At 47.8% G+C, this 24,990-nt stretch overlaps 1 protein-coding gene across 1 annotated transcript in view; it reads left to right on the forward strand.

The window, feature by feature from the left end:
* Nucleotides 1-815: 815 nt before the first annotated feature.
* KDM2B (lysine demethylase 2B) overlaps nt 816-24,990 on the forward strand; it is a 28,478-nt gene continuing 4,303 nt past the window's right edge. The window contains exons 1-15 of the mRNA XM_015815415.1: nt 816-848; nt 1,989-2,133; nt 3,929-4,007; nt 5,216-5,262; nt 5,746-5,924; nt 6,055-6,161; nt 12,263-12,356; nt 12,582-12,735; nt 13,317-13,432; nt 17,535-17,661; nt 18,014-18,456; nt 20,296-20,382; nt 24,025-24,249; nt 24,493-24,636; nt 24,869-24,955. Of these exons, the coding sequence (XP_015670901.1) occupies nt 816-848; nt 1,989-2,133; nt 3,929-4,007; nt 5,216-5,262; nt 5,746-5,924; nt 6,055-6,161; nt 12,263-12,356; nt 12,582-12,735; nt 13,317-13,432; nt 17,535-17,661; nt 18,014-18,456; nt 20,296-20,382; nt 24,025-24,249; nt 24,493-24,636; nt 24,869-24,955 (2,067 nt within the window). The remainder of the gene's footprint in view (nt 849-1,988; nt 2,134-3,928; nt 4,008-5,215; nt 5,263-5,745; nt 5,925-6,054; nt 6,162-12,262; nt 12,357-12,581; nt 12,736-13,316; nt 13,433-17,534; nt 17,662-18,013; nt 18,457-20,295; nt 20,383-24,024; nt 24,250-24,492; nt 24,637-24,868; nt 24,956-24,990) is intronic.

The following is a 24,990-nucleotide window of genomic DNA, read 5'->3' on the forward strand; positions in this document are numbered from 1 at the left end:
GGCCCCCAGCCTCCGGCTTCCTCTTCCTGCGGCCTGCAGGGTCTCTCTGCCAGCCCGTCCCCCCCTTAACCTCCCCCCCCCCAACTCCACGCGCGGCAAGTCAAAGGCGGCCTGCAAGAGCCGCTTCTCCAGCGCTTCGGAGCGCAGCGACCCGGACATTCTTTCCACCAACAGCGCCCCCCCCGCGCGGAAAAAAAAGGGCCACTCCCCCAGTCGTGCGTGCATACAGGCGCGTGCACTCATCCCCCCCCCTTCCCAAGGCCAGTTGCAGCGCCTGCGCGCTGGCGGAGACTCGTGATCCGACCACAACACCCGATCGCCCCCCTCCCCAATCCTCGCGCGCGCTTTCCCAGCCTGGGCGCCCCCGAGAAGGCAGCGATCCTGGGCGCCCAGATCCGGGATTTCCCTTTTCTCCTCCCCCCTCCCACCAACCCACTCCCTCCCTCCCTCCCGGCCCGGTCCCCTCCCCACTGTTTATGTTCCGGGGACTCGCGTGACGCCTGCGCGCCCCCTCCTCTCCTTCCCCTTGCACGCCGAAGGCTGCGAAAAGGATTGTTTGCGGGACTTTTTGCATAAGAAAACCTAGAGCCCCCCCCTCGCCCCGCAGGGGAAAGCAAAAGAACAAACAAACAACCACAAAAGCAGAAAGAAAAAAAAACATAAAGCATCGCCCACCCCCTCCTCCTCCCCCCCCACCCCTGCTGAGCGATCCTTTGCTTTCGGAGCTNGCCCGGCAGGAACCCCCCCCCCGACCTTTGCAGCAGGACCCAAAGGAGGAACTGTTGACTCTTTTAAGAGATGAAAGTGCTCAGATCATGGAGGCAGAAAGAGGCTCGCCCAGGAGACTGGTGTGTACTTTCTCGGCTCGGCTGGCGGGTGGGGGGGGGGAGGCGAGATCGAGGAGAGGAAAGACCCCCCCGGGAGGGGTTTGCCGCGGTGGGGGGGAGGGGGCGCGATCGGGACTGCCTGCGGGCCGGCTGGGCATCTAAACGAGCCGCGGGGAGACCCTGGATTTGCTACCGGCGGGGGTGGGGGTGGCAAAGAGAGAGAGGGAAAAAGAGAGAGGAGGGGAGGGGAAGCTCCTGCGTGGACCCCCTCCCCTCCCGCCGCTGCCGATCCTATGGCGGAGGGGCGCGCAAGTCGCGTCCTCACACATGCAGCCGCCTTGTTTTTTGGGGGGGGATCTGGGCCTCGCCTCTGCTGCTTTGGGGGGAGGGGGCGAGGAGGCTTAATTCTTCCCTAACTCCCCTGCTCTTCCCCCCCCCCGCCACCCCTCCTCTTCCCATCCCCAGATCTGGTCCCGGTGGGCAGAAAAGACCCCCCACCCAAAACTTGGGGTTTTCCACGTTGGGCGCCCGGGAAGCTGAGCCCGGCTTGGGAAGCCGCGATGCGCGCGTTGGGGGGGAGGCGGGTGGGAGAGATCCTGTTGGGTTGGGGGGCTGCGGGCGGGGACCCCCGTGTTACATAACGCCGTGTGCTTTTTAAAAGGCCGGCTTCCGGTATGACTCGGGCAGCCTGCGAGTCTTATGTAAATCGGGCTGGCTTGTTGCTGCTGACTCGCCCGGCGTGTGTTGGGCGAGCCGTTGCTAAGGGATGCCCGCGATCGGGAGAGTGGTCGTGTGAACGGGGGCAGAAAAGGTGCCCGGGAGGGAGGGAGGGAGGGTCTCTCGCAGGCAGAATGCAGGAGCAAACCCCGCAGCATGGGGGCAATAGCGGGGATTTGTGGCCCCGAGTCGAGAAGCACCCGAGTCCCCGGGCAGGTTCACACGCGCGCCCCCGAAACACGGGTCCGGGCATGCAGGGCAGAGCGATGCCCGGACGGAGCAAGCGGGGCCGCTTGGCCTCTTGGCCTCGCCCAGAGCAGAGAGGGTCCGAGGCCGGCCGTGCGGGGCCGCCCCCCGCCGCCCTCCTTGCCCAGCGCGGCGCCCGCGGGCCCCTGCCCGGGCTCCCCCAGCGACGCGCCCCTCGCCTTGTCTGCCCCCGTGCAGCGCTGCATCGGCCGGCGCCTCTACGACGAGAACGAGGACCTGTCCGACGTGGAGGAGATCGTCAGCGTGCGCGGCTTCGACCTGGAGGAGAAGCTGAGGAGCCGCGGCTACCGCGGGGACTTCGTGCGGCCCATGGACGGCCAAGGTGAGCGCAGCGGCCCGACGGCCTCGCCGCCTCCGCCCACGTGCCGCCCGGCCCGGCTTCGTATTTCCCGCCAGCCGCGCCCGGGCCGGGGGAGCCGGTGACGCCGCCCAGGCGGGCCAGGGGAAGCGGCGGATGCGCGCTCCAAGGCGGCGGAGCGGCTCCCGGCCGGCCTGTCTCTGCCGCCGCCCCCTGTCCGCTTGGGCCCTCCGGAGGGGTCGCCTCAGGCCCGGCTGGAGTCCCACCTTCCCCTTGAGCCTGACTTTCCCAGCTGCCCCCAGCCCCAAAAGGGGACCACCCCCATGTCTGAACTGAGGCGAGAGTGAGGGTCCCTTTTCCGGTGGGCAAAGAGAAAATGGAGGTCATTGAGACCCCTCCAAGGACCCACCTGAGAGAGGGCTGAGGACTCCATGGCCCTGAATATTTTCCCTCAGACTTTGTCGTCTGGGATCTGGTTGCTTTTAATGCTCAGGACTGTTTCTGAGGCCCCAGATGTGCCAACTTGGGCTTGGCCGGGGATAATGGGCTTGGTCCTTGGTCCTGGCTGGGGATGGTGGGAGTTGTGGTGCCAAATAACTGGAGAAGCTAGAACTGGATGGATAATTTGTTCTCTGGCGTCTCTTAGCTTTATAGGAACCGGGTTTTCAATGGACATTTTAAGTACATTTTCCCAGAAAGTAGTCCTCCATCTGTTTATTGGGTCTAACTCCCTGCTAAATGTTCCTAGGATTTGGGGGTTTTTCAACTATTTAAAATGTTTAGCCTGGGTTTTCAATGATTGAAAGTTCATTAATTTTTCACTTTTGAACGATTGCCAATTAAAATGTAATTATTCATAGAGAGACGGTCAAGAGCTTAGTGGCATCTTGAAATCAAGTCTCCTTGAGAAGAGGAGACTTTGCTGGTTAACCTTGAATCTGTCACCTTTGCATGCATCCTAAGCTGCCTCGCAGGGTTGTTGTGAAGAGGAAAAAACTAGAGGCAGAGAGTTATTAGGATGAGGACAAAGCTAGCCCACGTTTGACCTCTTTTGGGAAGGAGAGGAAACAACGTTAATGATTCTCAACATGGAGCCTGAAAGAAATGTAAAATTACAGAACCAGCACAAAAAAAAACCCCTTGTCTAAAGCATACCTGCATGTACCATTTGGTTAACTCTACTGAACGACGGACGTAGGACGAGGAAGGGAGGTTAGAAGAATTTCGCTTTGAAAAACTAAACTCGATGTCTGAGTTCAGACTTGCTAAAAGCAAAGCGTATTATGACTACCACTAAACAGCTACTCTTAAGAAATGTGGATTTCTTCCACAGGTGGTTTTTGACTTACAACCATTTGTTTAGCGACCATTTAGAGCTGCACGGCACTGATAAAAGTCACTTAACGACCAGTCCTCACACTTACAACCGTTGCACCATCCCTGCAGTCATGTGATCAACATCCGAGTTGCTTGGCAACCAACGTGTATTTACAATGGACGCAGCATCCCGAGGTCACGTGATCACAATTATGACCTTCCCAGCAGGCTTCCTACGTTCAAAGTCACGGAGGGGAGGGAGGGATTTGCTTAACGATTGCATGATTCGTTTAACGACTGCAGCGCTTCACTTAGCAGCCAAGGAAAAAAGCTCATAAAACTGGGTCCAACTCCCTTAAGAACCGCCTTGCTTAGCAACCGGAATTCTAATCCCAATTTTGGTCGTAAGTCGAGGCTACTTGTGTTTGCCAGGCTTCTTTTTTAATGGCTGAAATCTTACCACTGATCTGTCTCTGACCTTCTCTGCCTTTTCCCCCCCCAGATTTCAATTTTGAATACGTGCAGCGGGAAGCGCTGAAAGTCCCTCTCATCTTCCGAAGTAAGGCTGGACTGGGAATTAAGTAAGATCACCCTATTCTTAATATATATTATCCTTTTGTCTTTATCTAGTCTTATAGCCAAGCTGGGATAGGAACTGTGTGCTTGGTGGGTTTTCAGCTGTGGCAAAGCCCCTTCTCTTGAGGAAAGATGCTACAGAAGAAAACACTCATTTATTGTTATTTGATAAACAAATGTATAGCGGAAACTAATCAAGGAGAGAAGCAACCTAGAACTAAGGAGAAATTTCCTGATAGAACAATTAACCGGTGGAACAACCTGCCTCCAGAAGTTGTGAATTCTCCAACACTGGAAGCTTTTAAGAAGAGACTGGACAGCCATTTGTCTGAAATGATATAGGGTTTCCTGCCTGAGCAGGGGGTTGGACTAGATGACCTCCAAGGTTCTATTCCATTCCATTCTATTTTTCTTATTCTATTCTATATTTCTTATTCTATTCTATTCTATTCTATTCTATTCTATTCTATTCTATTCTATTCTATTCTATTCTATTCTATTCTATTCAGCTGCCGAAGTCATACATATGTGATTTTTATTCTTCCTATGAAGAGAAGGGGCTACCCTGAGCTTCGCAATCTGGCTAGGAATTGGGGACCTTGGAAAACTTCTAATTCAACGAGCAGAACTGATGCTAAGCGCCTAGACCGGTTATGCAAAAAACCCTATCTTTCTAAAGATGATCCTTGGGATAATTCAAGGTCTCCCGGTCTTCTTTTTTGTATCTTCAAATTGTCATATAGCAATGCTGAGATTGGCTTACAGGTCAAAGCTATGATAAGGAGAATTGTCCTAACAGGGAAGTTTAACCATCAGTATCAAAAAGAACATCCAATCACCAACTTCTTTTTTTTAAAAAAAAAAATTGCACTGAGGGGTCAGAGAAGTAGAAGGAAGCTTGGATGTTCAGGATGGCGGAGAACCTTGTGACTTCATTGCTCTAGCATAAAAGAGCTTTTTTTGGAAGGAAGGAAAGAAAAAAGGAGAGGAACATAGATAAGATGGTGGCTGCCAGCTGCAGAGGCAGAAGAGAAAACTTCAAATTCAGAGAAGAAATTCCCAAGAACTACAGTTGGCAAATGAGTGGGGGGAAAGGGAGGATTTTAAATTCTGTCCTTGTGATTGCCTCTTAGCCAGGGTTAGTGTGTTGTTGTTCTGATTTCGACTCTCTGTTTTGCATTTAATTTAATCCCTATGTCTTTCATCGTTTCAGAATGCCCGATCCAGACTTCACTGCCCAAGATGCTAAAATGCTTGTGGGTAAGTTTCTATGCATCTTTCCATAATGCAAAAATGATGCGTTGATGTTCAGATTTGAGTTTTGGTGTGTTTTTTTTTAAATAAAAGAACGAACAGGGTATTATGTGTAAATCATGCAAGTGAGAAGCTAAACCGAGAACACATAACCGAGGTTGCAGGCTGCACTTGCACCCAAATCTATATTTTGCAGAATAGAGCCATGTCTGAGAATTGAAAATTCGTGGTATAATTTCGGTATCCTCCTTCTTATTTAGGGAAAAATACTGAGGATGATTAAAAGTTAATTTGAATATGAAAGTAAAGCCAGTATAATAATTATCAAGCTGGTCCTGGGTATCTTGTAGGATGTACCAGATACCAGAAATATCAGCCAGTTTGAATGACTCTTGATTCTCACTATACAGTATTTGGAATTTTCTTGTGTTTATTTTGAAAGTCTTTGCTAGGAATAAAATCTTTGCTGTATTTTCCCAACTCTTCCAGGGAGCCGACGGATCGTAGATGTAGTGGATGTGAACACCCAAAAAGGCATTGAAATGAGCATGGCTCAATTTGTGCGGTACTACGAAACCCCTGAGGTGGAGCGCGAGAAGCTGTACAACATGATCAGCCTGGAATTCAGCCACACCAAACTGGCCAATATTGTCAAGCGTCCCAATGTGGTAAGTGGAGATTCTGACTGAGCTTGGGGTCAATGGGAGCATCCCAGTTGAGCTTGGGGGTGAACTTAGCCAAGATAACAGATCTTTCTCTATTATTTCCTACCTTAACTCGGATCTGGGTCTTTTCCAGGTGGATTTAGTAGACTGGGTGGACAACATGTGGCCGCGGCATTTAAAGGAAAGGCAGACCGAGTCCACAAATGCCATTTTGGAGATGAAATATCCCAAAGTGAAAAAGTAAGTGGACTTTTCTTCCAAATTTCCTTGCTAAATTATGATTAAAGCTAGGTGTGTTAAGAGTGTTGAGCCTAAATTCAGAGGAGCTTTGTGTGTCTCCGTTGAAAGATTTGTGTGGCCATGACAATTAATGGCTGGTTTTTTGGGGGGAACTATGATTTGGTGACAAGTGAAGGTGCTGTGATAGAGAAGGACATGGCTGCTTCTATGTCAGAAAGACGCCGACCAATAGGAAGGAATCTTGGCTGTGATTGGGCTGAATTGCTGTGATGTCAGCAGTGCAAGCCAAAGACCCGTGTTTATGGTTCAGCCTTGCTTGTTTTGTGTTTTTGTTGTTATAAGGAGGTTGGGCTGGATTCACAATGGCAACTGCAAAGGATGTCCCCCTATTTTGTGGTGGATTTAGGATTTCCTTCTTACAAGACATTTTTTCCTTCTTACAAACTGTTTTACCTCTGGCTTTGTGGTTTTTTGAATTGCTACGGCTGTGGGGATAAAGACATATTTTTTTTTTGCTTGCTTGCCTATGCTTTGCCAAGTAGGTCACCCAGATCCTTTCTTAAACCTTGCAACAAAAACGCTTGCGTGTCAGAATTAGCTGTGAATTAGAGGTTCGTATATAACAGTGTTCAAAGAACCGTGCTGTACGTAGATGCTTATGCATGGCGCTGTTTTTCGGATAGAAAGAGTAAAATGAGTAAAAGGATAGGGAGAAGTTATAGGTAGTCCTTCACTTACAACCACTTGTTTAGTGACTGTTTAAAGTTTCAGTGACACTGAAAAAAAAGTGATTTGTGAGCTTTTTTCACACTTACGAACATTGCGGCATCCCTATGGTCATGTGATTAAAATTTGGATGCTTGGAAACTGGCATGTGCTTATGACGGTTGCAATGTCCCAGGGTCCTGTGATCCCCTTTTGTGACTTTCTGACAAGCAAAATCAATGGGGAAGCCAGATTTTCTTAACAACTGTATTTACCAACTTACCAGCTGCAGTGATTCATTTAACAACTGTGGCAAGGAAGGTCGTAAAACAAGACAAACTCATTTAACAACTGTCTCGCTTAGCAACAGGAACTTTGGGTTCAGTTGTGGTCGTAAGTGGAGGACCACCTATATTCAGATATCCCTCAAGCAAAGCAACTTTCCAAACAGAAGCTACAGTACAGTGTTTAAGGTTTTTCCGTGTTCTTTTTTGCTTGCAATTTTCATTTCAACAACTCTTGTGTCCAACAAATACTTCTCAAGGGGTAACCAACCTCCTTCCGTGAATGTTGTTTTTGATGGTTTCCCCCAGCCCCAAAATAGCTTCTGTGTTTGCAATATCTGAGGGAGTTTGTTATCTGTGCATATGAAAAAAGCTGGCTAGCACAGGTGACCTTACCTAGTTTGGGTAATGCATAAGAACAACCCAATTTCAGAGAGCACCAAAGTCTCTTATATGCTTCTACCTCAGGTGAGAGGAGACAAATTAAAAATGGGGGGGGGGAAAAGAGGATGGTTTAATTTGAAACACACACACACAGAGACACAGAGAGAGAGAGAGAGAGAGAAAGATTTAGATATTTAGCTGCACTTTGTTATGCTAACAAAGATCCCTGTGGGCATGGGTGCTTTTAGTGAAAAATGATCCCTGGAAAGTTTCGTGTTTTTTAAGTTTTGGCCAACTCCAGGCCTATGTCCTGGTTCATAAGCGGCCTTGATGGTACCCAACTGGGGATATGCTCAGTGTTTGGCCCTTCATTCAAGGCTGGAAGAGGTTCGGCTGTTTTTTTCAATGTGCGATGGATGCCGTAGCCAAGCAGGAGGAGGAGGATCTCCTGCTCAGAGCAAAATTGAGTGGGAGCGAGAGAAGGAGAGAGATGGGCGGTAGAGCGAAGCAGCCGTCACTGTGATTTCTTTCTCCCTGCCTCCTTGGATAATAAACAAATTTCCCACCAAATTCCCTCTGTGCGGTTTTTGAGCAAAGAGAGGGGCTCACTGCCTCCACGGAAAACTCTCTACAATCCACCTCATCCATGTGTTCGTGCACATTGTGTTTTCTCTGGTCATCTTTCTATCTTTCTATCCCACCATTTTACGCTATGGATTCTGTAGGGTTCTTTCCAAGCTTCGGGCTAGGAAAGGTTGTTGGCATTTCTCTATTCATCTTGGCCCTCCTGCTGTCTCCCGCACTTCAAAAAACAAAGCCAGGAGATAAGATTGGGAAGAGATTATTTTTCCCTGGGGGTAGCAGGTGGGAGGGGGTATGGAGGAGAATTTCTATGCTACCTTTTTGTGGTTTGGGGGCCTTAATTGCTTGGAATGCTTCCGTGGAGAATGGGGGTCCTTTTGTATGAAGAACCCTTTGAGTCCTTGATTCACAATAATGATAAGAGGGTGAAAGTTGAAGGAAACATCTGCAAAAGATCAGATGTTTGACCCTCAAAGCAATCTCAATTGCCTTTTTTTGGATGAGGGGGAGTTTGGAATGAACAGGTGTGTCTCTTGGCTCCTGGTGATTTAACTTTGTAGCTGGTAGAATAGAACGGACATATTTGGTCTGCATTCGCACAGCAACGTCTCTGCAAGGGTGTGCGTGCGTTGGTGACAACTTGTGCTAGTTGAATCTATTGGATACAACAGATGGAGGTTGTCGCTGGCTATGGGGGGGGGGTTTCTCTTCTAAAAACAGCTTAAGATCTGGGATGCCGCCCTGCACCATTTGTGAATAAGCCGCTGTAAATAGAAAGGAGTTTTCCTATTCTGAAAACCTAAAATTCTGCGGTTTTGAATGGAGAAAAAAGGAGAAAGGAATCCTGTTGTTATCCTCTTCATTGCCTCTCTGTTATTTTATCTCCTCGTTTCGGCATAACATTCTGCCATCTGACCCAGACGCAGGTCTGTCTTTTGCGTTGTTGCCACCGGCTGCTTTTTTTACACCATTGTGCAAATGTTTGCTGTACAGTAACATCCGAATGAAAACATTTTGGGGGATTTAAAAAATAGAAGAAGAAAAGGACAGTTTTTAGCAGAGGCTCCAGCTGGGAATTTCCTCTCCCCCCATCAGAGAAAGAACATTCCTCCCCCCCCCAAAAAAACGTGACAAGTCCTCCCCTTTCGTTGCCTTCTAATTTGGGAGCAATTAAAGAACAGAAAATGCCAGGTTCCTTCAAAGAGTTCAGTGCTGCCTCCGCCGGGCTGCAGCTTCGAAAATGCCACCATCACGCCTGCTTCTCGGCTCCTCATTCATTTCTTTATGGTTTCTTCCACCCTCCCAGCTCTCTATTATTTTCGGCATCTTTCAAATTTCTGTTAACCATCGTTGGGGGGGGGAACCCAAAAACAAAACACTGGAGAGATGCTGAAATAATTCCCCCCCTTGTTTAATGAATGAAATGGAGGTCGCTTGGCAAGCTCAGAGCCCCCCTGAGCGAACCCCAAATTTCTGTTTATTCCAAGGATTGTGTCTACAAGCGGGGGGGGGGGGGGAGGGTCAGGAAGCTGGAGCTGAAATCTCTTTAAGTTTTGTCCGTCCTCTTTTTCTCCCCTTTTCCGGCAGTTTTTAACCAAAGGCACATAGGAAGGGGCCTCTGGGTCGGAGAGGGGGGTGGGGTGGGGGCTGGGAAAGAAAGGGGAAGGGGGCCTCTTCCTTCCAAGATGGAGGTTTGAGTGCATTTCAGGAGCAAGTCCCTTAGAAAAGTTAGGCATTCTGGGCTGTGCTGAACAAACCAGCCCACCCACTCGCTGTCTTTTGAAGAAGCGGGGATTATCCCTGCAGGAGAAGCCGGGCTGAATTCCTGCCCCACGTGACTCCAGCCTTACACGGAGAGGAGAGGAAGCCGTAGAGGTCAACACAAAGACATCTCTCCAGAGTCTGCTTTGCGGAGAAAAGCTTAGCCCCCTCCCCAATTTCCAAAGCCTCATTGCCAACCCTTGGGGCTTTGGGAAGAGAGAACAGAATATCCTCGGTTAGACCCCAGGATGGAACCGTTTAGACACAGAGGATCTCCAAAGACTCTTTCTAAAAAATATGAACTCATCCTGACTGAGGTTTCTTAGAAGCAGAGGCTGCGTTTTGGGGTTTATGTGTGTGAAAGAAATGGAGCCCTTAAAGAAACTTGCTGGGAGGGAGGGAGAAGAGGGCTTGTTTCAGGAGGAAGATTGATTTGGAGAGGGACAAATAATTCCACCCATTCTGTAATGATGGAAATGTAGGAAGGCTGAGCTGACTTCCTAGCTAGAGAACCCAAGTCTTGAGCAAAAAGGAACCAGAAAACCGAATATTCGGAAACCTAATTTTTGCAGTGTGCAGAATGCTTCATATCTGAATAATAATGCTTCCTATTTGAGATGGGAATGGGGGTGGGTGGGTGTCTGCTTTGTGGACAAACCTTTTTGTGCATCAATTCATCCCGTTGAAACGACATTCAGCTCAGGCTAAGAACTCCAGTTCCAGTTTTAAGACTACAATATATGCAGATTGTTTGTTTGTTTCCAGACTTGTCCTCAGGATAATAAGCTCAGCTGTATTCTCACTTCCCCCCCCCCTGCCGCCACCTTCCAAGTCTGCACACGATCAAAGGGGTTGTGCTACTAGCATTTTATTTTAAAGAAAAATATTTCATATAATCCCAAACCACCGAGGATCTTTCAGTTGTCTGCCTGCCAACCTAGTGGCCGGTCACATTCAAAGTTGCTTTCTGCTTCCAAGTTTCTCGCAAGGGGGGGGGGCTGAATCTCCCCAAACCAGCCCCTGAATGGGTGTCACTTTCTGCTGGACCTAGAGGAAGGGGGAGAAAGGGGGGAAAGGGGAGAGGGCTTAGGAGCCTCCGAGGAGGGAAGGAGGACTCGTATTTTGAAAAGGCTCCTCTGTTGGGGAGGCCGAAGCTTTCTTATGTGCTCCTTGGATATTTTGCCAGCTTGGAATCCGCTTCCCCAACTGGGAAGGTTTAATGGCGCGGCCAGGAAAATCCCGTGCCCAAAAGCCAGACAAGGTAGGCTCTTTTGCAAGGCAGGGCTTGAGTTGCAAAACAAAACGTTTGAGTTGGCGTCCCTTTCCTTTCCTTTCTCCTTCCCATTCTCCTTCCCCTTTCCCATTCCCAACTCCCTCCCTCCCTCCCCACACATTTGCCATTTTCCCCATAAACAGCAGCATTGCGTATCCCTGTCAACTCAGAAGAGGTTGCTAGGCAGCTCGCCTTTTTCCCTAACCCGAGACTTTCGGATCGCCAAGGGAAGCCTCGCGAAGGGCACTGTTCTCTTCCCCAGCCTGTCGCTGGGAGGATGCGGGCGTCCACCTGGATGGTGTCAGAGGGGAGGGAAAACCGCGGCTGATTGGCGGGAGAAGGGAACGGGGCCAGCGGGAAACGCCTGGGGAGTGCAATCAGGGCACACACGGTCTGGTAGGGGAGGCAAAGGACACACAGGGGGACACACACACACACACACACTCTCGCACGCTCAGATTGAGGTAACCAGCAGCCGGAACCAGGAAAAGAGGTTAGTGTGTTAAGCTGTGCACATTTCCTGCGTCTCTTTAAGGTGCCCGTGGTGGGTAGGAGGATGGATCGGCAGCGCAGGGTAGGAAAGGAGATCATCCAGGCCAAAAAGGGATGGTGCAAAACTGATTTTAAAGTCTTCCCATTGAGAGTTCTCGTAGGAAAAGGAGTGAATGGAGCACTTTAGCCTTCCGGTTTGGCTGGGAGCTTGCGAGCGAGGAGTTTGGAAAAACATCGACCCATTAACAGTGTGAGATTCAAGCAGAACTGTTTGTAAACTTTGCCCGTGCGAGGATTGGGAATAAAAAGCGTCTTGTTTTGGGGTTCCAAGGTCCAGGGTTCAAAGTGAGCGCTGAGAACAGAGAAGCAGGCACAGCCCACGTAGATGGCCAATTTAATTGGGGCGGCCTCTCTGTGGTGTGCTCCCTTCAAGGAGGAGGGGGAGGTTGCGTTGCCTGGTTTGCGTTTTTTTTTCTCCTTCCCCTGCAGCAGAAATCCCTCGGCTGCTTCTAAAATCCCACCCAGAGGACGAACAGAGAAGCCTTAATTGGACCTGTTCGCCGATGATCTGCACATTAGAATCCCTCTCGGTGGGTTTAAAGAGAGATTCTCTTTTGCAGGTACTGCTTGATGAGCGTGAAAGGATGCTTCACCGATTTCCACATTGATTTCGGAGGCACTTCGGTGTGGTATCACGTTTTCCGAGGAGGAAAGGTAAGCGATGTCTCCGCGGAAGGCAATCCTTTACAAAATCCTTGTCAAGAGCGGAGGCTCAATTTTTTTTTTCTTTTCAAAATAGGCTTTGGGGAAAGGGGAAATCACCCAGCTAGGAAAGAAAGGCAGTCTTGCTGTGCAGTGAATTTAAGATAGAATATTGGACATGCTCGTTTGCTTCTTTTTAAATGAGATGCACCTTCGGGGTTTTCTCTCTGTTTCTAGATCTTTTGGCTGATTCCTCCAACATTGCAGAACCTAGAACTTTACGAGGAATGGGTTGTCTCTGGGAAGCAAAGTGATATTTTTCTGGGGGACCGTGTGGAGCTGTGCCAAAGAATCGAACTGAAACAAGGCTACACTTTCTTCATTCCTTCAGGTAATTCCCTCTTGGAAGAGGATCTGGTTTTTCAAGATCCACCATTACTGTTGACACATTGGTGGGCAGCCATCGTTAGGTCCAGAGTAAGGAGAGAGATGGACTGGATAATGTACCTTGACACACTCACTGGGAGAAAAGGATTGCATAAAAGTTATGCCTCCCCCTGTTGGTTCTGGACTTGCAATGTCCTTTTTTTGCTAACTATAGGGATGATCCAGCCCAAGGATGTCCAACCTTGGCAACTTTAAGACTTGTGGACTTCAACTCCCAGAATTCCCTGGCATGGCTGGCTGGAGAATTCTGGGAGTTGAAGTGCTCAAGTCTTAATGTTGCCAAGGTTGGACATCCCTGATCCTAGCATTTTCTAGCTCTTTTGCTTGTTTCTTGTCTTATAGCCTATTCCCAATGCTCTGATCCAGGGTTTGTGCTGCCTCAGCGGCTGACGCTGAATAGAAAGGCTTTTGAGGCAGATCCTGAAAAAAAACACAGTTTTGTAGGCCGGATGAGAGCAGGACTTTATCCCCAACGTGACTGACTTTTGTGATGTGAGTCCTTTCCTCTCTTCTCTATCTTTTTAGGGTGGATACATGCGGTTTACACCCCAGTTGATTCCTTGGTGTTTGGTGGAAATATCTTGCATAGCTTTAACGTTCCCATGCAGCTTCGCATTCATGAAATTGAGGACAGAACAAGGGTAAGGACTCCTTAGATTTTTGACTTGAGACATTGAATCCTTGTTCTGCAGAAGGTACCAGGGCACCTGGAATGGGGCACCTTGGTGGCTCAAAGGAAACTTTGCTTGGTCTGTGAACTTTTCGGTTCAGGGGTTCAGATATTTGGAGCATTATGCTGAAATCTCAAAACCAAGAAGAGCAAAGGGTGAGGTTCAAAGCAGAGCAAGCTGGTGGAGAATTGGTCTTCCCTGCCTAACTGGTCACCAGTTTGGATAAACTTAATGGTTGGGTTCACCCATGGAGTTTAGCAATGGCTTGTTGAGTGATCACAACTGACCACATTCTCGTTCATTCTGAGCCATGCATTCTAGTAGAATCAACCAGAATGAGTGGCTTAATGCATCATGCTAAGCCATAAATTATGATTTACAAACCACGATGGCCGAGAACGTACTCTCCACCACATTGTCAGGGTGGAGAGGTTTGTTGCTTTAATGGTTTCTGCAATCTCAGTTTGTTCCATCTTATTAGCCAACTAGGTTTAACACAATTATGGCTTATCACCACATGGGAATCTAATTATCTTTTAAGTGCAAGCTTTCAAGACCTGATTTCTCTTGTGGGGAAAAATTGGAATTCTGACAAGTTCCCGGATTTCCAGGGAAATTCTGGTCTTTGTAGGGGGTGGGCTCTTGACAACTTAACAAACACTTTTCTCATTCCCCAGGAAAGTGGCCAGTTTGGGCATCACTCCGTAGAGCTAAAGAATGCTCTTGAAGAAGCTTTAGTGGTTTGCTTTGAGATGATGTAGAATTGAGATTTGATTTGGGGATGTGTCTCCCTCATCTGGAATTCTGGAGGGTCTCTACTTCCAGTGTTACAGACCAGTTGCTCGTTTCTCCCAACGCAGTCATAAAAGTTATGAGTCTGTTTGCTTTCAGCCTCTTCTTGTATATCCACGACAAACTTTCTATGGTTAAGTCAACCAGGTTAAGTCAAGTCAGGTGTTTGAATTCTCACTGCACGCTGAGTTCTTCAGTGATGGTTTGAGCTGGGTTTCCGTAACAGACATTCGCTATAGTAGACTACGAGTCATTGTATTACAGAAAGAAGGATTTCAACCTGTGGGTGATTTAGACATGAGGATTTGCCATTCAGGAGCATCCTTAGTACAGGAGACAAAAAAAGTCAAGGGAGTGGTCACAACAGCTGGGTGCTAAGAGTGAGGAAACATTGCTCCGCCCCCTTCTTTCTGATTGGTTCCCCAGTGGTGGAAAAGGGTTTAGAATGTTGGGTTTTGTCATGGAAACTGTGTCTGATTGGCTCTCTAAAAGCTGGTAAATCACCACCAAATCCCACTCTGATCAACTATTTCTAGGGAATTCTGGGATTTCCCCCCCAATGCATCATCACTATCGCTGCTGTTGGGCACATCTGTATCTTGCTGTTCCAGATGTGTTGGGCCTTTCCAACCCATTGTCAAGATTGATGCCCATGCCATTGTCCCCTATCTTCAAAGGGCGCTTTTGGGACCGAATCTCTTTTAGAAGAAGATTGGAACAAATGCCTTGATTTTCTGATAGGTCCATCCCAGCTTGAGAGGATCAGGCTTCTCCACCTGGACATGTACACACATGCCAACCCCGACATTGTGTAGGCTTCAGCTGTAATGCAGAGGACAGTTAAGAAGATGAGTTAGGACAGTTGGAATATCCACAGCCCATGTTGATTTTCAAAAGGCAAGCTGGGGACCACTGAAAAAATCTCGAGATATTGAGAGGCTGGAGTCTTCTCCAAAGTGTGTGAGAAAGTGAGTCCCTATCTAAAACAATATCTAAGGCTCATCTTTATTGGTAGCCTTCAATCATGATTGTACTCAGGTTTACTTAGAACAGAAGAGACCAACAGCAAAAGAGAGGTGTGAAAATGTATGCAAGATGGATCGGGGTGTGCCGATGACCCTGGATGTGATTTCTCTCTTCTGGTTCTTCCTCTCAAACATTGTCTGCTAAAGGGCCTATCAGATGACTACACAAGGGAGACAACCTTAAGATCCTTTGTAGCCTACTTCTGCTCTCCTTGTCTTTCAAGGTGAATAGTTGTTACTTGTATCCCGTGCCTGTCTAAATTCCTTTCCTAAGAACCTGTCTTCTCCACCTGGACATGTACACACGCATGCCAACCCCAAGCCAAAGTTGGATTCTTGCAAGAATCCCAGATTTTGTCTTCCTTTCAGCGTAGAGTGAGGGCCAAATATCTCATGATTTGACTCACAACAAATGTATAACTCGGCGCAAGACTGCCTGGGCATGTTGCAGGTTGTGGCTAATTGCTGAGGGACATAGTCTTAAACATCTCTAACCTTCTCATGAGAACAGCCACCTTCCTGGATCAGAGGAGAAGACTACTCTGAACAGAAAGTTGCTTCCAACTATCATAATTCAAAAACTGGTAAGAGAAAGTGTTAATTGAATTTATACCTGTTTAGCTCCCTGCAACATCTTGGCTTGCAAGGGAGAAGTCCTTCTTTTTTGGGGGGTTGCAAATGCCTGTCTCACATCTGTGACTTTGCAGATGTGCAAAAGGAAATGTAGAGACAGACAGCCATGGGACGGAGTCCAGAGAGGCGAAGTTATTAGGAACTCAAATTGATGCTTAGAGATTGACACACACCCCCAGCATGGGAGCACTGCATGCTTTTCACTGTCTTCAGTATTTAATTTTTTTTTCTTTTAAAAAAGTATTGGTTTCCCCCATTCGCCCCCCCCTCCCAAAAAAAGAGGCAGAACTAAATTTGGTGAATTGCAAAAAAAAAAAAAAAAGAACCTGTCAGGAAAGCATTGAGCAAATGATGTCTTTAATATATTCCCCAGGCGTGTGTGTGGCTGAAAACCTTTTGAAGGCCGAGGGGTGGAAAGAGGCATCTTCCTATTTGTAAGTCAAATTCTTTTGCAAATTTTGTTTCCCGCAGTGCTCTCTTTGTTGTAAAATTAAATGGGGGGAGAAAAATGCAGGATTTGAGTTCCTTATATGAACGTCGCTCTTTTGACATTGGTGAGGTCCTTCCCAAATTTTGGAAGTCCCCCCCTAAATAGGCAGGAATGACAGAATTCCTGGGAAGTCTGAGACTTGCAACTCTTGCTGCAGGTTAGGGAGGGGTCTCCGATACCCCAAATTTGAATGGCAAACGGACCAAACATCTGTCTTCCCAGCAAAGCATCCAAGGCTGAGTCTCTCGGATCTCCAGAGAAACATATTATGGACCACCAGGTGATATAGACTTCCTGCTCCAGAATCTGAACCATCACCAACACAATAAATTATACCAACCCAGAAATAAGAGTGGGTCTAAAGATGGGGAAGAAACAGACATTTGCCAGGGCTCCCGAGTTCTGCAGAGGGCTGAGGTCCTACCAGTCCTGTCATTTTGACTTGGCACATGTGGGCACTTTTTCAGGTTTCTAGGAGATCAGGGTTGCAAGAGGATTTTGAGCAGACCTCTTTTCCAATTTGCAAACTTGGCAGGACCGAGAAGGGATTGTCCTTTAGCCACGAAGAAGCAGATATTGAATTTATTCCATGGTTGCCCAGATCTAAAGCTAAGATCTAACCTCTAAGATAATCAAAAGCGCAAGCAGAGGTGTCTGCTGAGGTGCATGATTGTGTATGTGTCAAACAAAATATAGATCTTGACTTTTTAGACCCTGAGTATGGATGCTCCTGAGGGCAAGGGTTAGTCCTCAGCTGGCCTCTTGGTCACTCAGTTCTGATCAGGAGTTCTTTTAGATGTCCGAGGAATGAAAACATGAGGCAGAACAAATCGTGTCGTTGGTTGGTTGGCTTGTGTTGTGTGAGCCGGTCACTGTGGTTTGGAAATCATGGTTAATGCCTTGGCCAGCCTATGGATCCAGCTGGTGTGGTGATTTCTTCAAGAGAAGCATGACTAATGGTGATTGATTGTGAAGTCAACTCATGCAAGATAAGGTTCCATGTTAAGTTGAAGGTCTGTCTGATAAATTATCTCTCATAGGAAGGTGCAAATTGTTGATCCTTTGGTCTGAGCAAATTGTGGGTTAATTGACCTGCATTCAGACACGTTCCTATGTTTTTTTCTCCCCCCAGGTACAAGCCAAGTTCCGCTACCCATTTTACTATGAGATGTGTTGGTATGTTTTGGAGAGATACGTGTTCTGTCTAACCCAGCGCTCTCATTTCAGCAGGGAGTATCTACAAGAATCAATGTTAATTGGTAAGTAATTTGCCTGAACCTCAGTGTGTTTTTGGAGTAGCAGGGAGGAGAGATGGAAAGGTGCCCTTGGTTGCAGAAACTTTTTCAAGTAGACACTGGACTGGATAATTCAGTAACTCAAAGACATGCATGAAGACTCTCTCTCTCTCTCTCTCTCTCTCTGTTTATAAGGGTTGGTGCCCCGCTTCAGATTGTATATTGAAAAGAGCGGAGATTTGGGGGATAAAGCAGCTTTCTGAAAGATAGAAATAATTGAGGTTCAAATTGAACTAAAACTTTGGTGGTTCTTGTGGAGGTCTCGGAGCACTTGATCTTCTGGAAGGTTTTAATTTGTCTTCTTCTCTGCTCCCAGATACCACGAGGAAACATAGCTTGGACAGCTTCTCATCCGATTCCTGGGGAGACATGGATGAGGATTTGTGCGATGTTGGTCCCCAGGAAGACAAGGACAACCACCCAGAAAAAGTCCCCAAGATCTCATCCGACGTCCCCTCTTCTCCTAACAGCACACACTCGGAGGGGAAGGAGATGTTGGGGAAGAAGGCAAAATCTCGCTTCTTCAAAAGGACTCTGTCCAACGAGTCGGAGGAAAGTATAAAGTCAGCCACGGTGGACTATTCCAAAACCCCCACCGGGTCTCCTGCCACGGAGGTCCCCGCCAAGTGGACTCACTTGACCGAATTTGAGCTGAAAGGCTTGAAGGCCCTGGTGGAAAAACTAGAATCTCTTCCGGAGAATAAGAAATGCGTCCCCGAAGGCATTGAAGACCCTCAAGCTCTCCTGGAAGATATGAAGGTGAGTAATGGACAAACGTTTCCTTCCGTAGACCTGAGACGTGGTTCGTTGGTTGGTGGCTTAGCGTGTAGATTAAGCCCAATCGGTGTCATTTGCAAGTCGTGGCTTATGGTTTAGTACATGTTCTTGTGCTGTTGGGTTGAGGTCCCATGGCATGTAGAAAGTACCAAGTTCAGGGACACACATGTCATGGGTTAAAAAAAACAGTCACTAAACCATGGCTTAGCTAGTGCTGTGAGGACAGTTGTAAGCTTTAACCATGCCCATTCATGCGGTTTCAGGGTTGTGTTGTGTTGTGTCGAGCGATTTGGGAACAAAGTCTATGGCTGGTGTCAACGGGTGGTCTTCGGAGGTGGTAGGAGAGAATAAAGCTCCCATTTCTTTCGGGAAAGTGGTACAGCCCTCTCACAGATTTACATTTTAACTGTGATGTTTGGGACTTAAGCAGGAATTAGCAACCGTCATTAATGCTTGATGCGCAACACAAATATTTAAAATTGTGGCTAGGGGTTGCAGACAGAAAGGAGAGGAGAGGCTCTATCACCCAAGGGTTTTAATCCTTTTTTTATTATGCATTTTTAAAATCTTATATGTGGTCATCCTTTTTGTTTCATTTCTTTTCTTACCTTTTGTATTTCAATTTAAAAAAAGGATTATATGGTACAATAACCCAGTCAAGAGTTTAAATTTAGTCTTTGGAAAATTGAAATCTGTAAGGCCCTTTTTTACTTTTCTTTCAGAAACAAAGGTGGGCTTTGCATTCTCTTATCTCTGGAAAACGCAGAGATGATCCCTTAATTAACTTTTAGGGTGTGGGGTGCCCTCCTACAAAGCTGTTGACGCAGGGGCCCCCACATTTCAGAGGAGCCCCAATTGCAGCGATTTTCTCTTGGAAATTGCTTGCTGACTCCCCTGCTATGGGGAGAAGTTGGCTGAGTTTGCTGCCTACTGATTCTCCTCAAATTATGACCTTAGCCGGGAGCAGAAGTTCTTCTGTTGCTAAGCAAGGTGGTTGCTAAATGAGCCTGATTTTATAACCTTTTTTTTGCCCTGGTGGCAAATCGGATGTTAAGTGAATCATGCGGTCGTTAAGCGAACCCGGCTTCCCCCATTGACTTTGCTTGGCAAAAGCCGGCTGGGAAGGTCTCAGAGGACCCCCTCGGGACACTGTAAAGACAGGGCAGTTGCCAAGCGTCCCGAATTTTGTTCACGTGACCGTGGGGATGGTGCGACGGTCATAATTGCGAGGACCAGGTTGTGGCTCCCTTTTTCCATTGCTGTTGTAACTTCAAACAGCCACTAAACGAAACGGTTATAAGTGGAGAAGTACCTGTAGTCCAGTTTGGGCCTTCCATTTTTACCCTGAGGATATTCTGCTGATTTTGCCACCTAAGAAGGAAATTGACAAAATACCCATTAAAATAACACAGTGCTTTGCCTTATATCTAACAGTGGTTTGTTTGCTGAGCCAAGCCAAGATTATCTTTGTTTTATGGGGGAAAGCCTCAAGGGCATCTTTTCACGCAGGAGCCTCTACCCAAAGCCAGAATTTATAGTTTTGCCGGCATCCTTGTAACTCGGATTCACACAATACGCCGAGCCCAAATCCAATTAAACCACTTTGATTTGGTTTGCCTGGGACGACCAGCCGAAATAGGCTTTTATTATGGTTTACTGAATAAGTCAACATGGTTGGGTCCACTCAGGTGCAAACTTACGAGCCCTGGCTTGTGAAGCCCCATGATTTTTTTAAAACGAAGCCTAAAATGCAGGCGATGATGGTGTGAAATCAGTCCTAGCAAAAACCCTGATATTTTATTTTCCTTCCTTTGGAAACAGAACATCCTGAAGGAACATGCAGAGGATGACCAGAATCTGGCCATTTCTGGGATCCCCGTGGTATCCTGGCCTAAGAAAAACGCAAAGGTAGGATTTGGGCCCATCCTGGTTTCTTTCGGCCGCAGGCCTCAATCCTTAAGTCACCACTGTTGGTTTTTTTCCTGAAAAGAGATTCCCCCCCCCAAAAAGGGAGTTTCCTCCAAGGTGTATTTCTGGCATAATTTCAGCTCTTTTGTTGAGCCCCCTTTGCGCTTCCTGGTGCATTTGCGTGTCTGGTGAACCCAACGTTATTTTATTGCTGCTCCATGTAGAGAAAGGTGGTTGCTTTAAGGGTGACTGTTGCTTTAAATGTTGTGCCTTTAAGGTCAGACAGGCGCCTGGTTGGGGCACCACCGAAGGCGGTTCAAGGTCTAGCAAAGGGGCCGTGTCCAGACAGCTGATTGTGAATTATTGCAGGGTTGTGTCGACTGATTTGGGGGCTGGGGAAAAATAGCCCCTGGCATCCTTCGGTCTCCCAAGCTGGAGAACCAGAGTATATTCTTTTGGCACGTGTGCAGAAATATTTAATATTTTTAAGTCTGTAAAAATATGTTTCCTGTCTCCCAGGGGCCTGGCAGGGCCGGTGCTTCTGCAGGCCCCCCCCCCCCCGGTGTCTCAGGGCTGCTTCCGCTGCCCTTTTGTGGGTGGACACAAAACGGGGTCCCTTTGCAAGGACTCCCCCTCCCAGTCCCCGTGCAAGGACTTCACGGCCCTGCTGCCACCAGGAAGGGGTTTTTTGCAAGGCAGGAGCCCCCTCCGCCAAAATGGGTCTGGCAGGCCTCCCTCCCCCGGGGGCATCCTCCCCCAGCAAAGACCCTCCCTCTGCCTCCTCCCCCCTCCCCCCTCGGCTGGCTTCCTCCGCCCAGGCAGCCAATGGAGAGCTCGTCTTTTGTTCCACTCCGGTTTAGCTTGCCATTGGCAGGCGAGGAAGCTCTGCCTCTTCCTGGCTCCTCGGGGCTCATGCATATGGATGAGGGCCTTCTCCGCTCTTCCTCCTCCTCCTCCTCCTCCTCCTCCCGCTGGGGATAAGGAGAGGCCAGGAACACCACCGAGGCCGGACAGCCGGGTTACAGCCCCACTGCCAGCCATGCCAGCCCGGCCCCTGCTGGGCTCCCCGTGAGAGATGGCCATGTCCGCCAGCCCTGATGAGGAAGACTACGACTCAGAGCAGGACCAGGTGGGGTCCCCCTGGATTTGTGCATGTGTGTGTGTGTGTGTTTGTGTGTTTGTGCATGCACGGGCTGCATGTCTGGGTGGGTGTGCAGGCTTGCTTGCATGCATGCATGGCGGTGGGTGGGTCTGCCTGGCTTTTTTTTCTTCTGGCAGGCAAAGTTTGCACCTGGCGCCTCTTCTGCTTTGCTAGGGGTTGCAAGAAGGCAGGAGGGGGTCCTCTCTCCAAGGGGGGGGGGGCAGGCCAAGGAAGTGGGGTTGGGGGGAGAAGACCTTCCAAAGCCAGCATCCGGCTGGGCCCAGTGGGAAGCAGGGTCTTTGGGCTGGAATAAAGGAAGGAAGGAAGGAAGGAGAGAAGAGAGGAAGGAAAGAAGGAAGGAAAGGGGGGAGGAATGGAGGGAGGAGAGAAAGGGGAAGGAAGGAAGGAAGGAAGGAAGGAAGGAAGGAAGGAAGGAAGGAAGGAAGGAAGGAAGGAAGGAAGGAAGGAAGGAAAAATTAGGGAGGGAGGGAAGAAAGGGGAGAAAGAAAGAGAAAGAGGGAACGAGGGAGGGGGAGAGGGTAAAGGGGGTCTTCCCACTGTAGTTTTTTTTTGTTTTATTCTTTTCAAAGAAAATTGCTGCTTTGACTTTGCTTTGCAGGAGATTTTTAACCGAAACAATCTGGTTTTTTTCATTAATCAGAGGGGGCAGGAAGTTAGACCTTGGATCTGCTTTGGAGATCTGTGAAATATCTTCAGCTAGGAGTGAACGGAGGTGTGCCTTGTGCTTGTGGTGTGTGTGACAGTTTCCTTAGGATTGTCTCCCTTCACCCCCCCCCCCCATGGAAGACTTAATCCTATCAAGATAGGGAATGGATGCCTGGGACATCTTAACAGGGGTCCTATAATGTGGGCAGGGGGAGAAAGGACCACCTCCCAACTGACAGCAGAGCCAATTTTGGGAAGCTATTAGGATTTACAAATTTAAATTTGCAAGGATCGTTTAGTATTTAGAAGTGAAAAAGCAACCTTTTTTTATATCTTTACCCTCAGAACTAAGGTGTGATTTTTTACCTGGCTCTCTTCATCTATCTCAAGTTTGTTTACAGTATCCAACTGAAAATATATTTCTTAATTCCTTGATTTACCGGCGGACCTCTGTGATGACTCTTTTGTAATATTCCTTCTCTATATTTCCTTATTCTGCCTTTTAACATTTATCAGGGCAATGAACTGGGTTGTTTATACTTAGTCTTGTAAGTTTATTACGTTTGTGGTTGGGTTAAAAATACCAAACAGTATTATTTTTTTTAAAAAATGAACATTGTTTAAAAAAAATGTTTTAATTGTTTGCCACCTGGGATCAGTGGGTTGAGATGGGTAGCTGTAGAAATTAATTTTTAAAAAATAAATAAAGTGGATCTAATTTAGGGTTCTGTAGCTACTAAAATGTATTTGTTTAAAAAAAGAATTATTTGTTTTGGTCATTGTTTTAAATTAAAAGCTGCACATGAGGCCAATCTCAGTTCTGTAGTTAATATTGGGCCCTCTCAAAGGTTTTTAATTATTTTTAATTGATCCCTTTGGTGTCTTGGCTTAGAACTGGGAATCCATCAAAGGATCCAATAAAAGAATCTTAGAAGTCAGTAAAAATGGCTGCTAAAAACCTCTAAGTGGCCCTCAATAATTTCTTACTGTCAGTTTTCTGCAGCTGATCCATACATGAAATTTCCAGGCTAATCTTCCAGTTATACTTATTTTATTTATTGGTTCAATTTGATGACACCCAACTCCAGACAATTCTGGGTGATTCACAACATACCGAAAAGCATAGAAAAATGGAAACAACAGAGAAAGCAAAACCAAACGTTAGTTTTTAGAAAGGATTATAAAAATGCTCAATCTGCTAAAACTCACAAAGATTTTACAGGAATGGAAGTTTGCTGATGTGTGTTAACTCTCACAGAGGTCCATCACCATGATTTGGCACTTTCTCCAAAAGGAACATAAGAAATCAAATATACAAACTGCATTTTTTTCCCCTCGTGTTTCTTGGCCCAAAGTCAGCCAGCCTGTTTTCACGGCCAGGGCGGAATTAGAACTCACAGTCCTGACTGACAGGCTTCCTCCTCCTCTATTACAGTCAATTGGCGAGGTCTTTTTAACCTTTCCTTTCGTGTGGATACTTTCCAAGCTGACTCTCTACGAATTCTTTAGGGCTACTTGGCCTGCATCTTCCGTGGTGTTAGACCCGGGTCTAGGTTTGTACAACGGCCAGGCCGAAAAGCTCTGTTGCTTCCCAGCCTACGTTGCCTGTGTCTCTTTAATCGCATTTTGTGGTTTACCGGACCATCCCCACTCAGAAAAGCTGCTACTTGGGTTTGCAGAAAGAGGAACTTGTAACCCAAGTTTATCGTAAGCCGTAACGTCTTTGCCCCTACAAGGGTATCAACCTGTTAGTCCTTGGGACCAGCTTCACAACAGCCACCAGGATGGTAGGGGGTCACCCTGTAAAAATCCCACCGCCTCTCTTTCTTTCCCAGAACCGGACCGTTGGACGTCCAAAGGGGAAGTTGGGTCCTTCCTCGGCCGTGAAGCTTGCAGCGAATCGGACGACTGCAGGCGCGCGCCGGAGAAGGACGCGATGTCGCAAGTGCGAGGCCTGCTTGAGGACAGAGTGTGGCGAATGTCACTTCTGCAAGGACATGAAGAAGTTTGGGGGGCCTGGCCGGATGAAGCAGTCCTGCATTATGAGGCAGTGCATCGCGGTAAGCACCGTCGTCGTTCACCGGGGCGGGAAATCGGGGTCCACTTCAACTCCCAGAATTCCTTGGCCAGCCATGCTGGTTTGTGGGCTGGCTAAGGAATTCTGGGGGTTGAAGTCCACAGCTCTAAAGCTGCCAAACTTGGAGACTCCTGCTCCAGGTGATCAGGCAGAGGCATTGTCTGCTCCAATAGCTTTTCCGGCCGTTTCGGATCCCCTGACCTGTCCTTTATTCCTGCCTCCGTAGCCGGTGCTGCCTCACACTGCGGTGTGCTTGGTGTGTGGAGAAGCTGGCAAGGAAGACACGGTGGAGGAAGAAGAGAGCAAATTTAATCTGATGCTTATGGAGTGCTCAATCTGCAACGAAATCATCCACCCGGGGTGCCTCAAGGTAAGGACGGGGCTTTGGGGACTTGGGACTACAGGTTGTCCTCAACTTACGACACAGCTGAGCCCGAGATATCCGTTGCTAAGCAAAACAATTTCTCTTTCTACCCATCTCTCTCTCCCCTCCCTCTTTTTCTCCTTCTCTTTTCCTGTCTTTCTCTCTCTCTCTCTCTCTCTCTCTCTCTCTCTCTCTCTCTCTCTCTCTCTCTCTCTCTCTCTCTCTCTCTCTCTCCCAGGTCCGGGAATCGGATGGCGTGGTGAACGAGGAGCTTCCGAATTGCTGGGAATGTCCAAAGTGCAACCATGCTGGAAAAACTGGGAAAGTGAGTTTTATAGCAATGACTTGGTTGCCTGGAAA

This window comes from Protobothrops mucrosquamatus, unplaced genomic scaffold (genome assembly GCF_001527695.2).
Source record: "Protobothrops mucrosquamatus isolate PMUCROS unplaced genomic scaffold, P.Mucros_1.0 scaffold342, whole genome shotgun sequence".
In the NCBI taxonomy this organism is placed as follows: Eukaryota; Metazoa; Chordata; class Lepidosauria; order Squamata; family Viperidae; genus Protobothrops; species Protobothrops mucrosquamatus.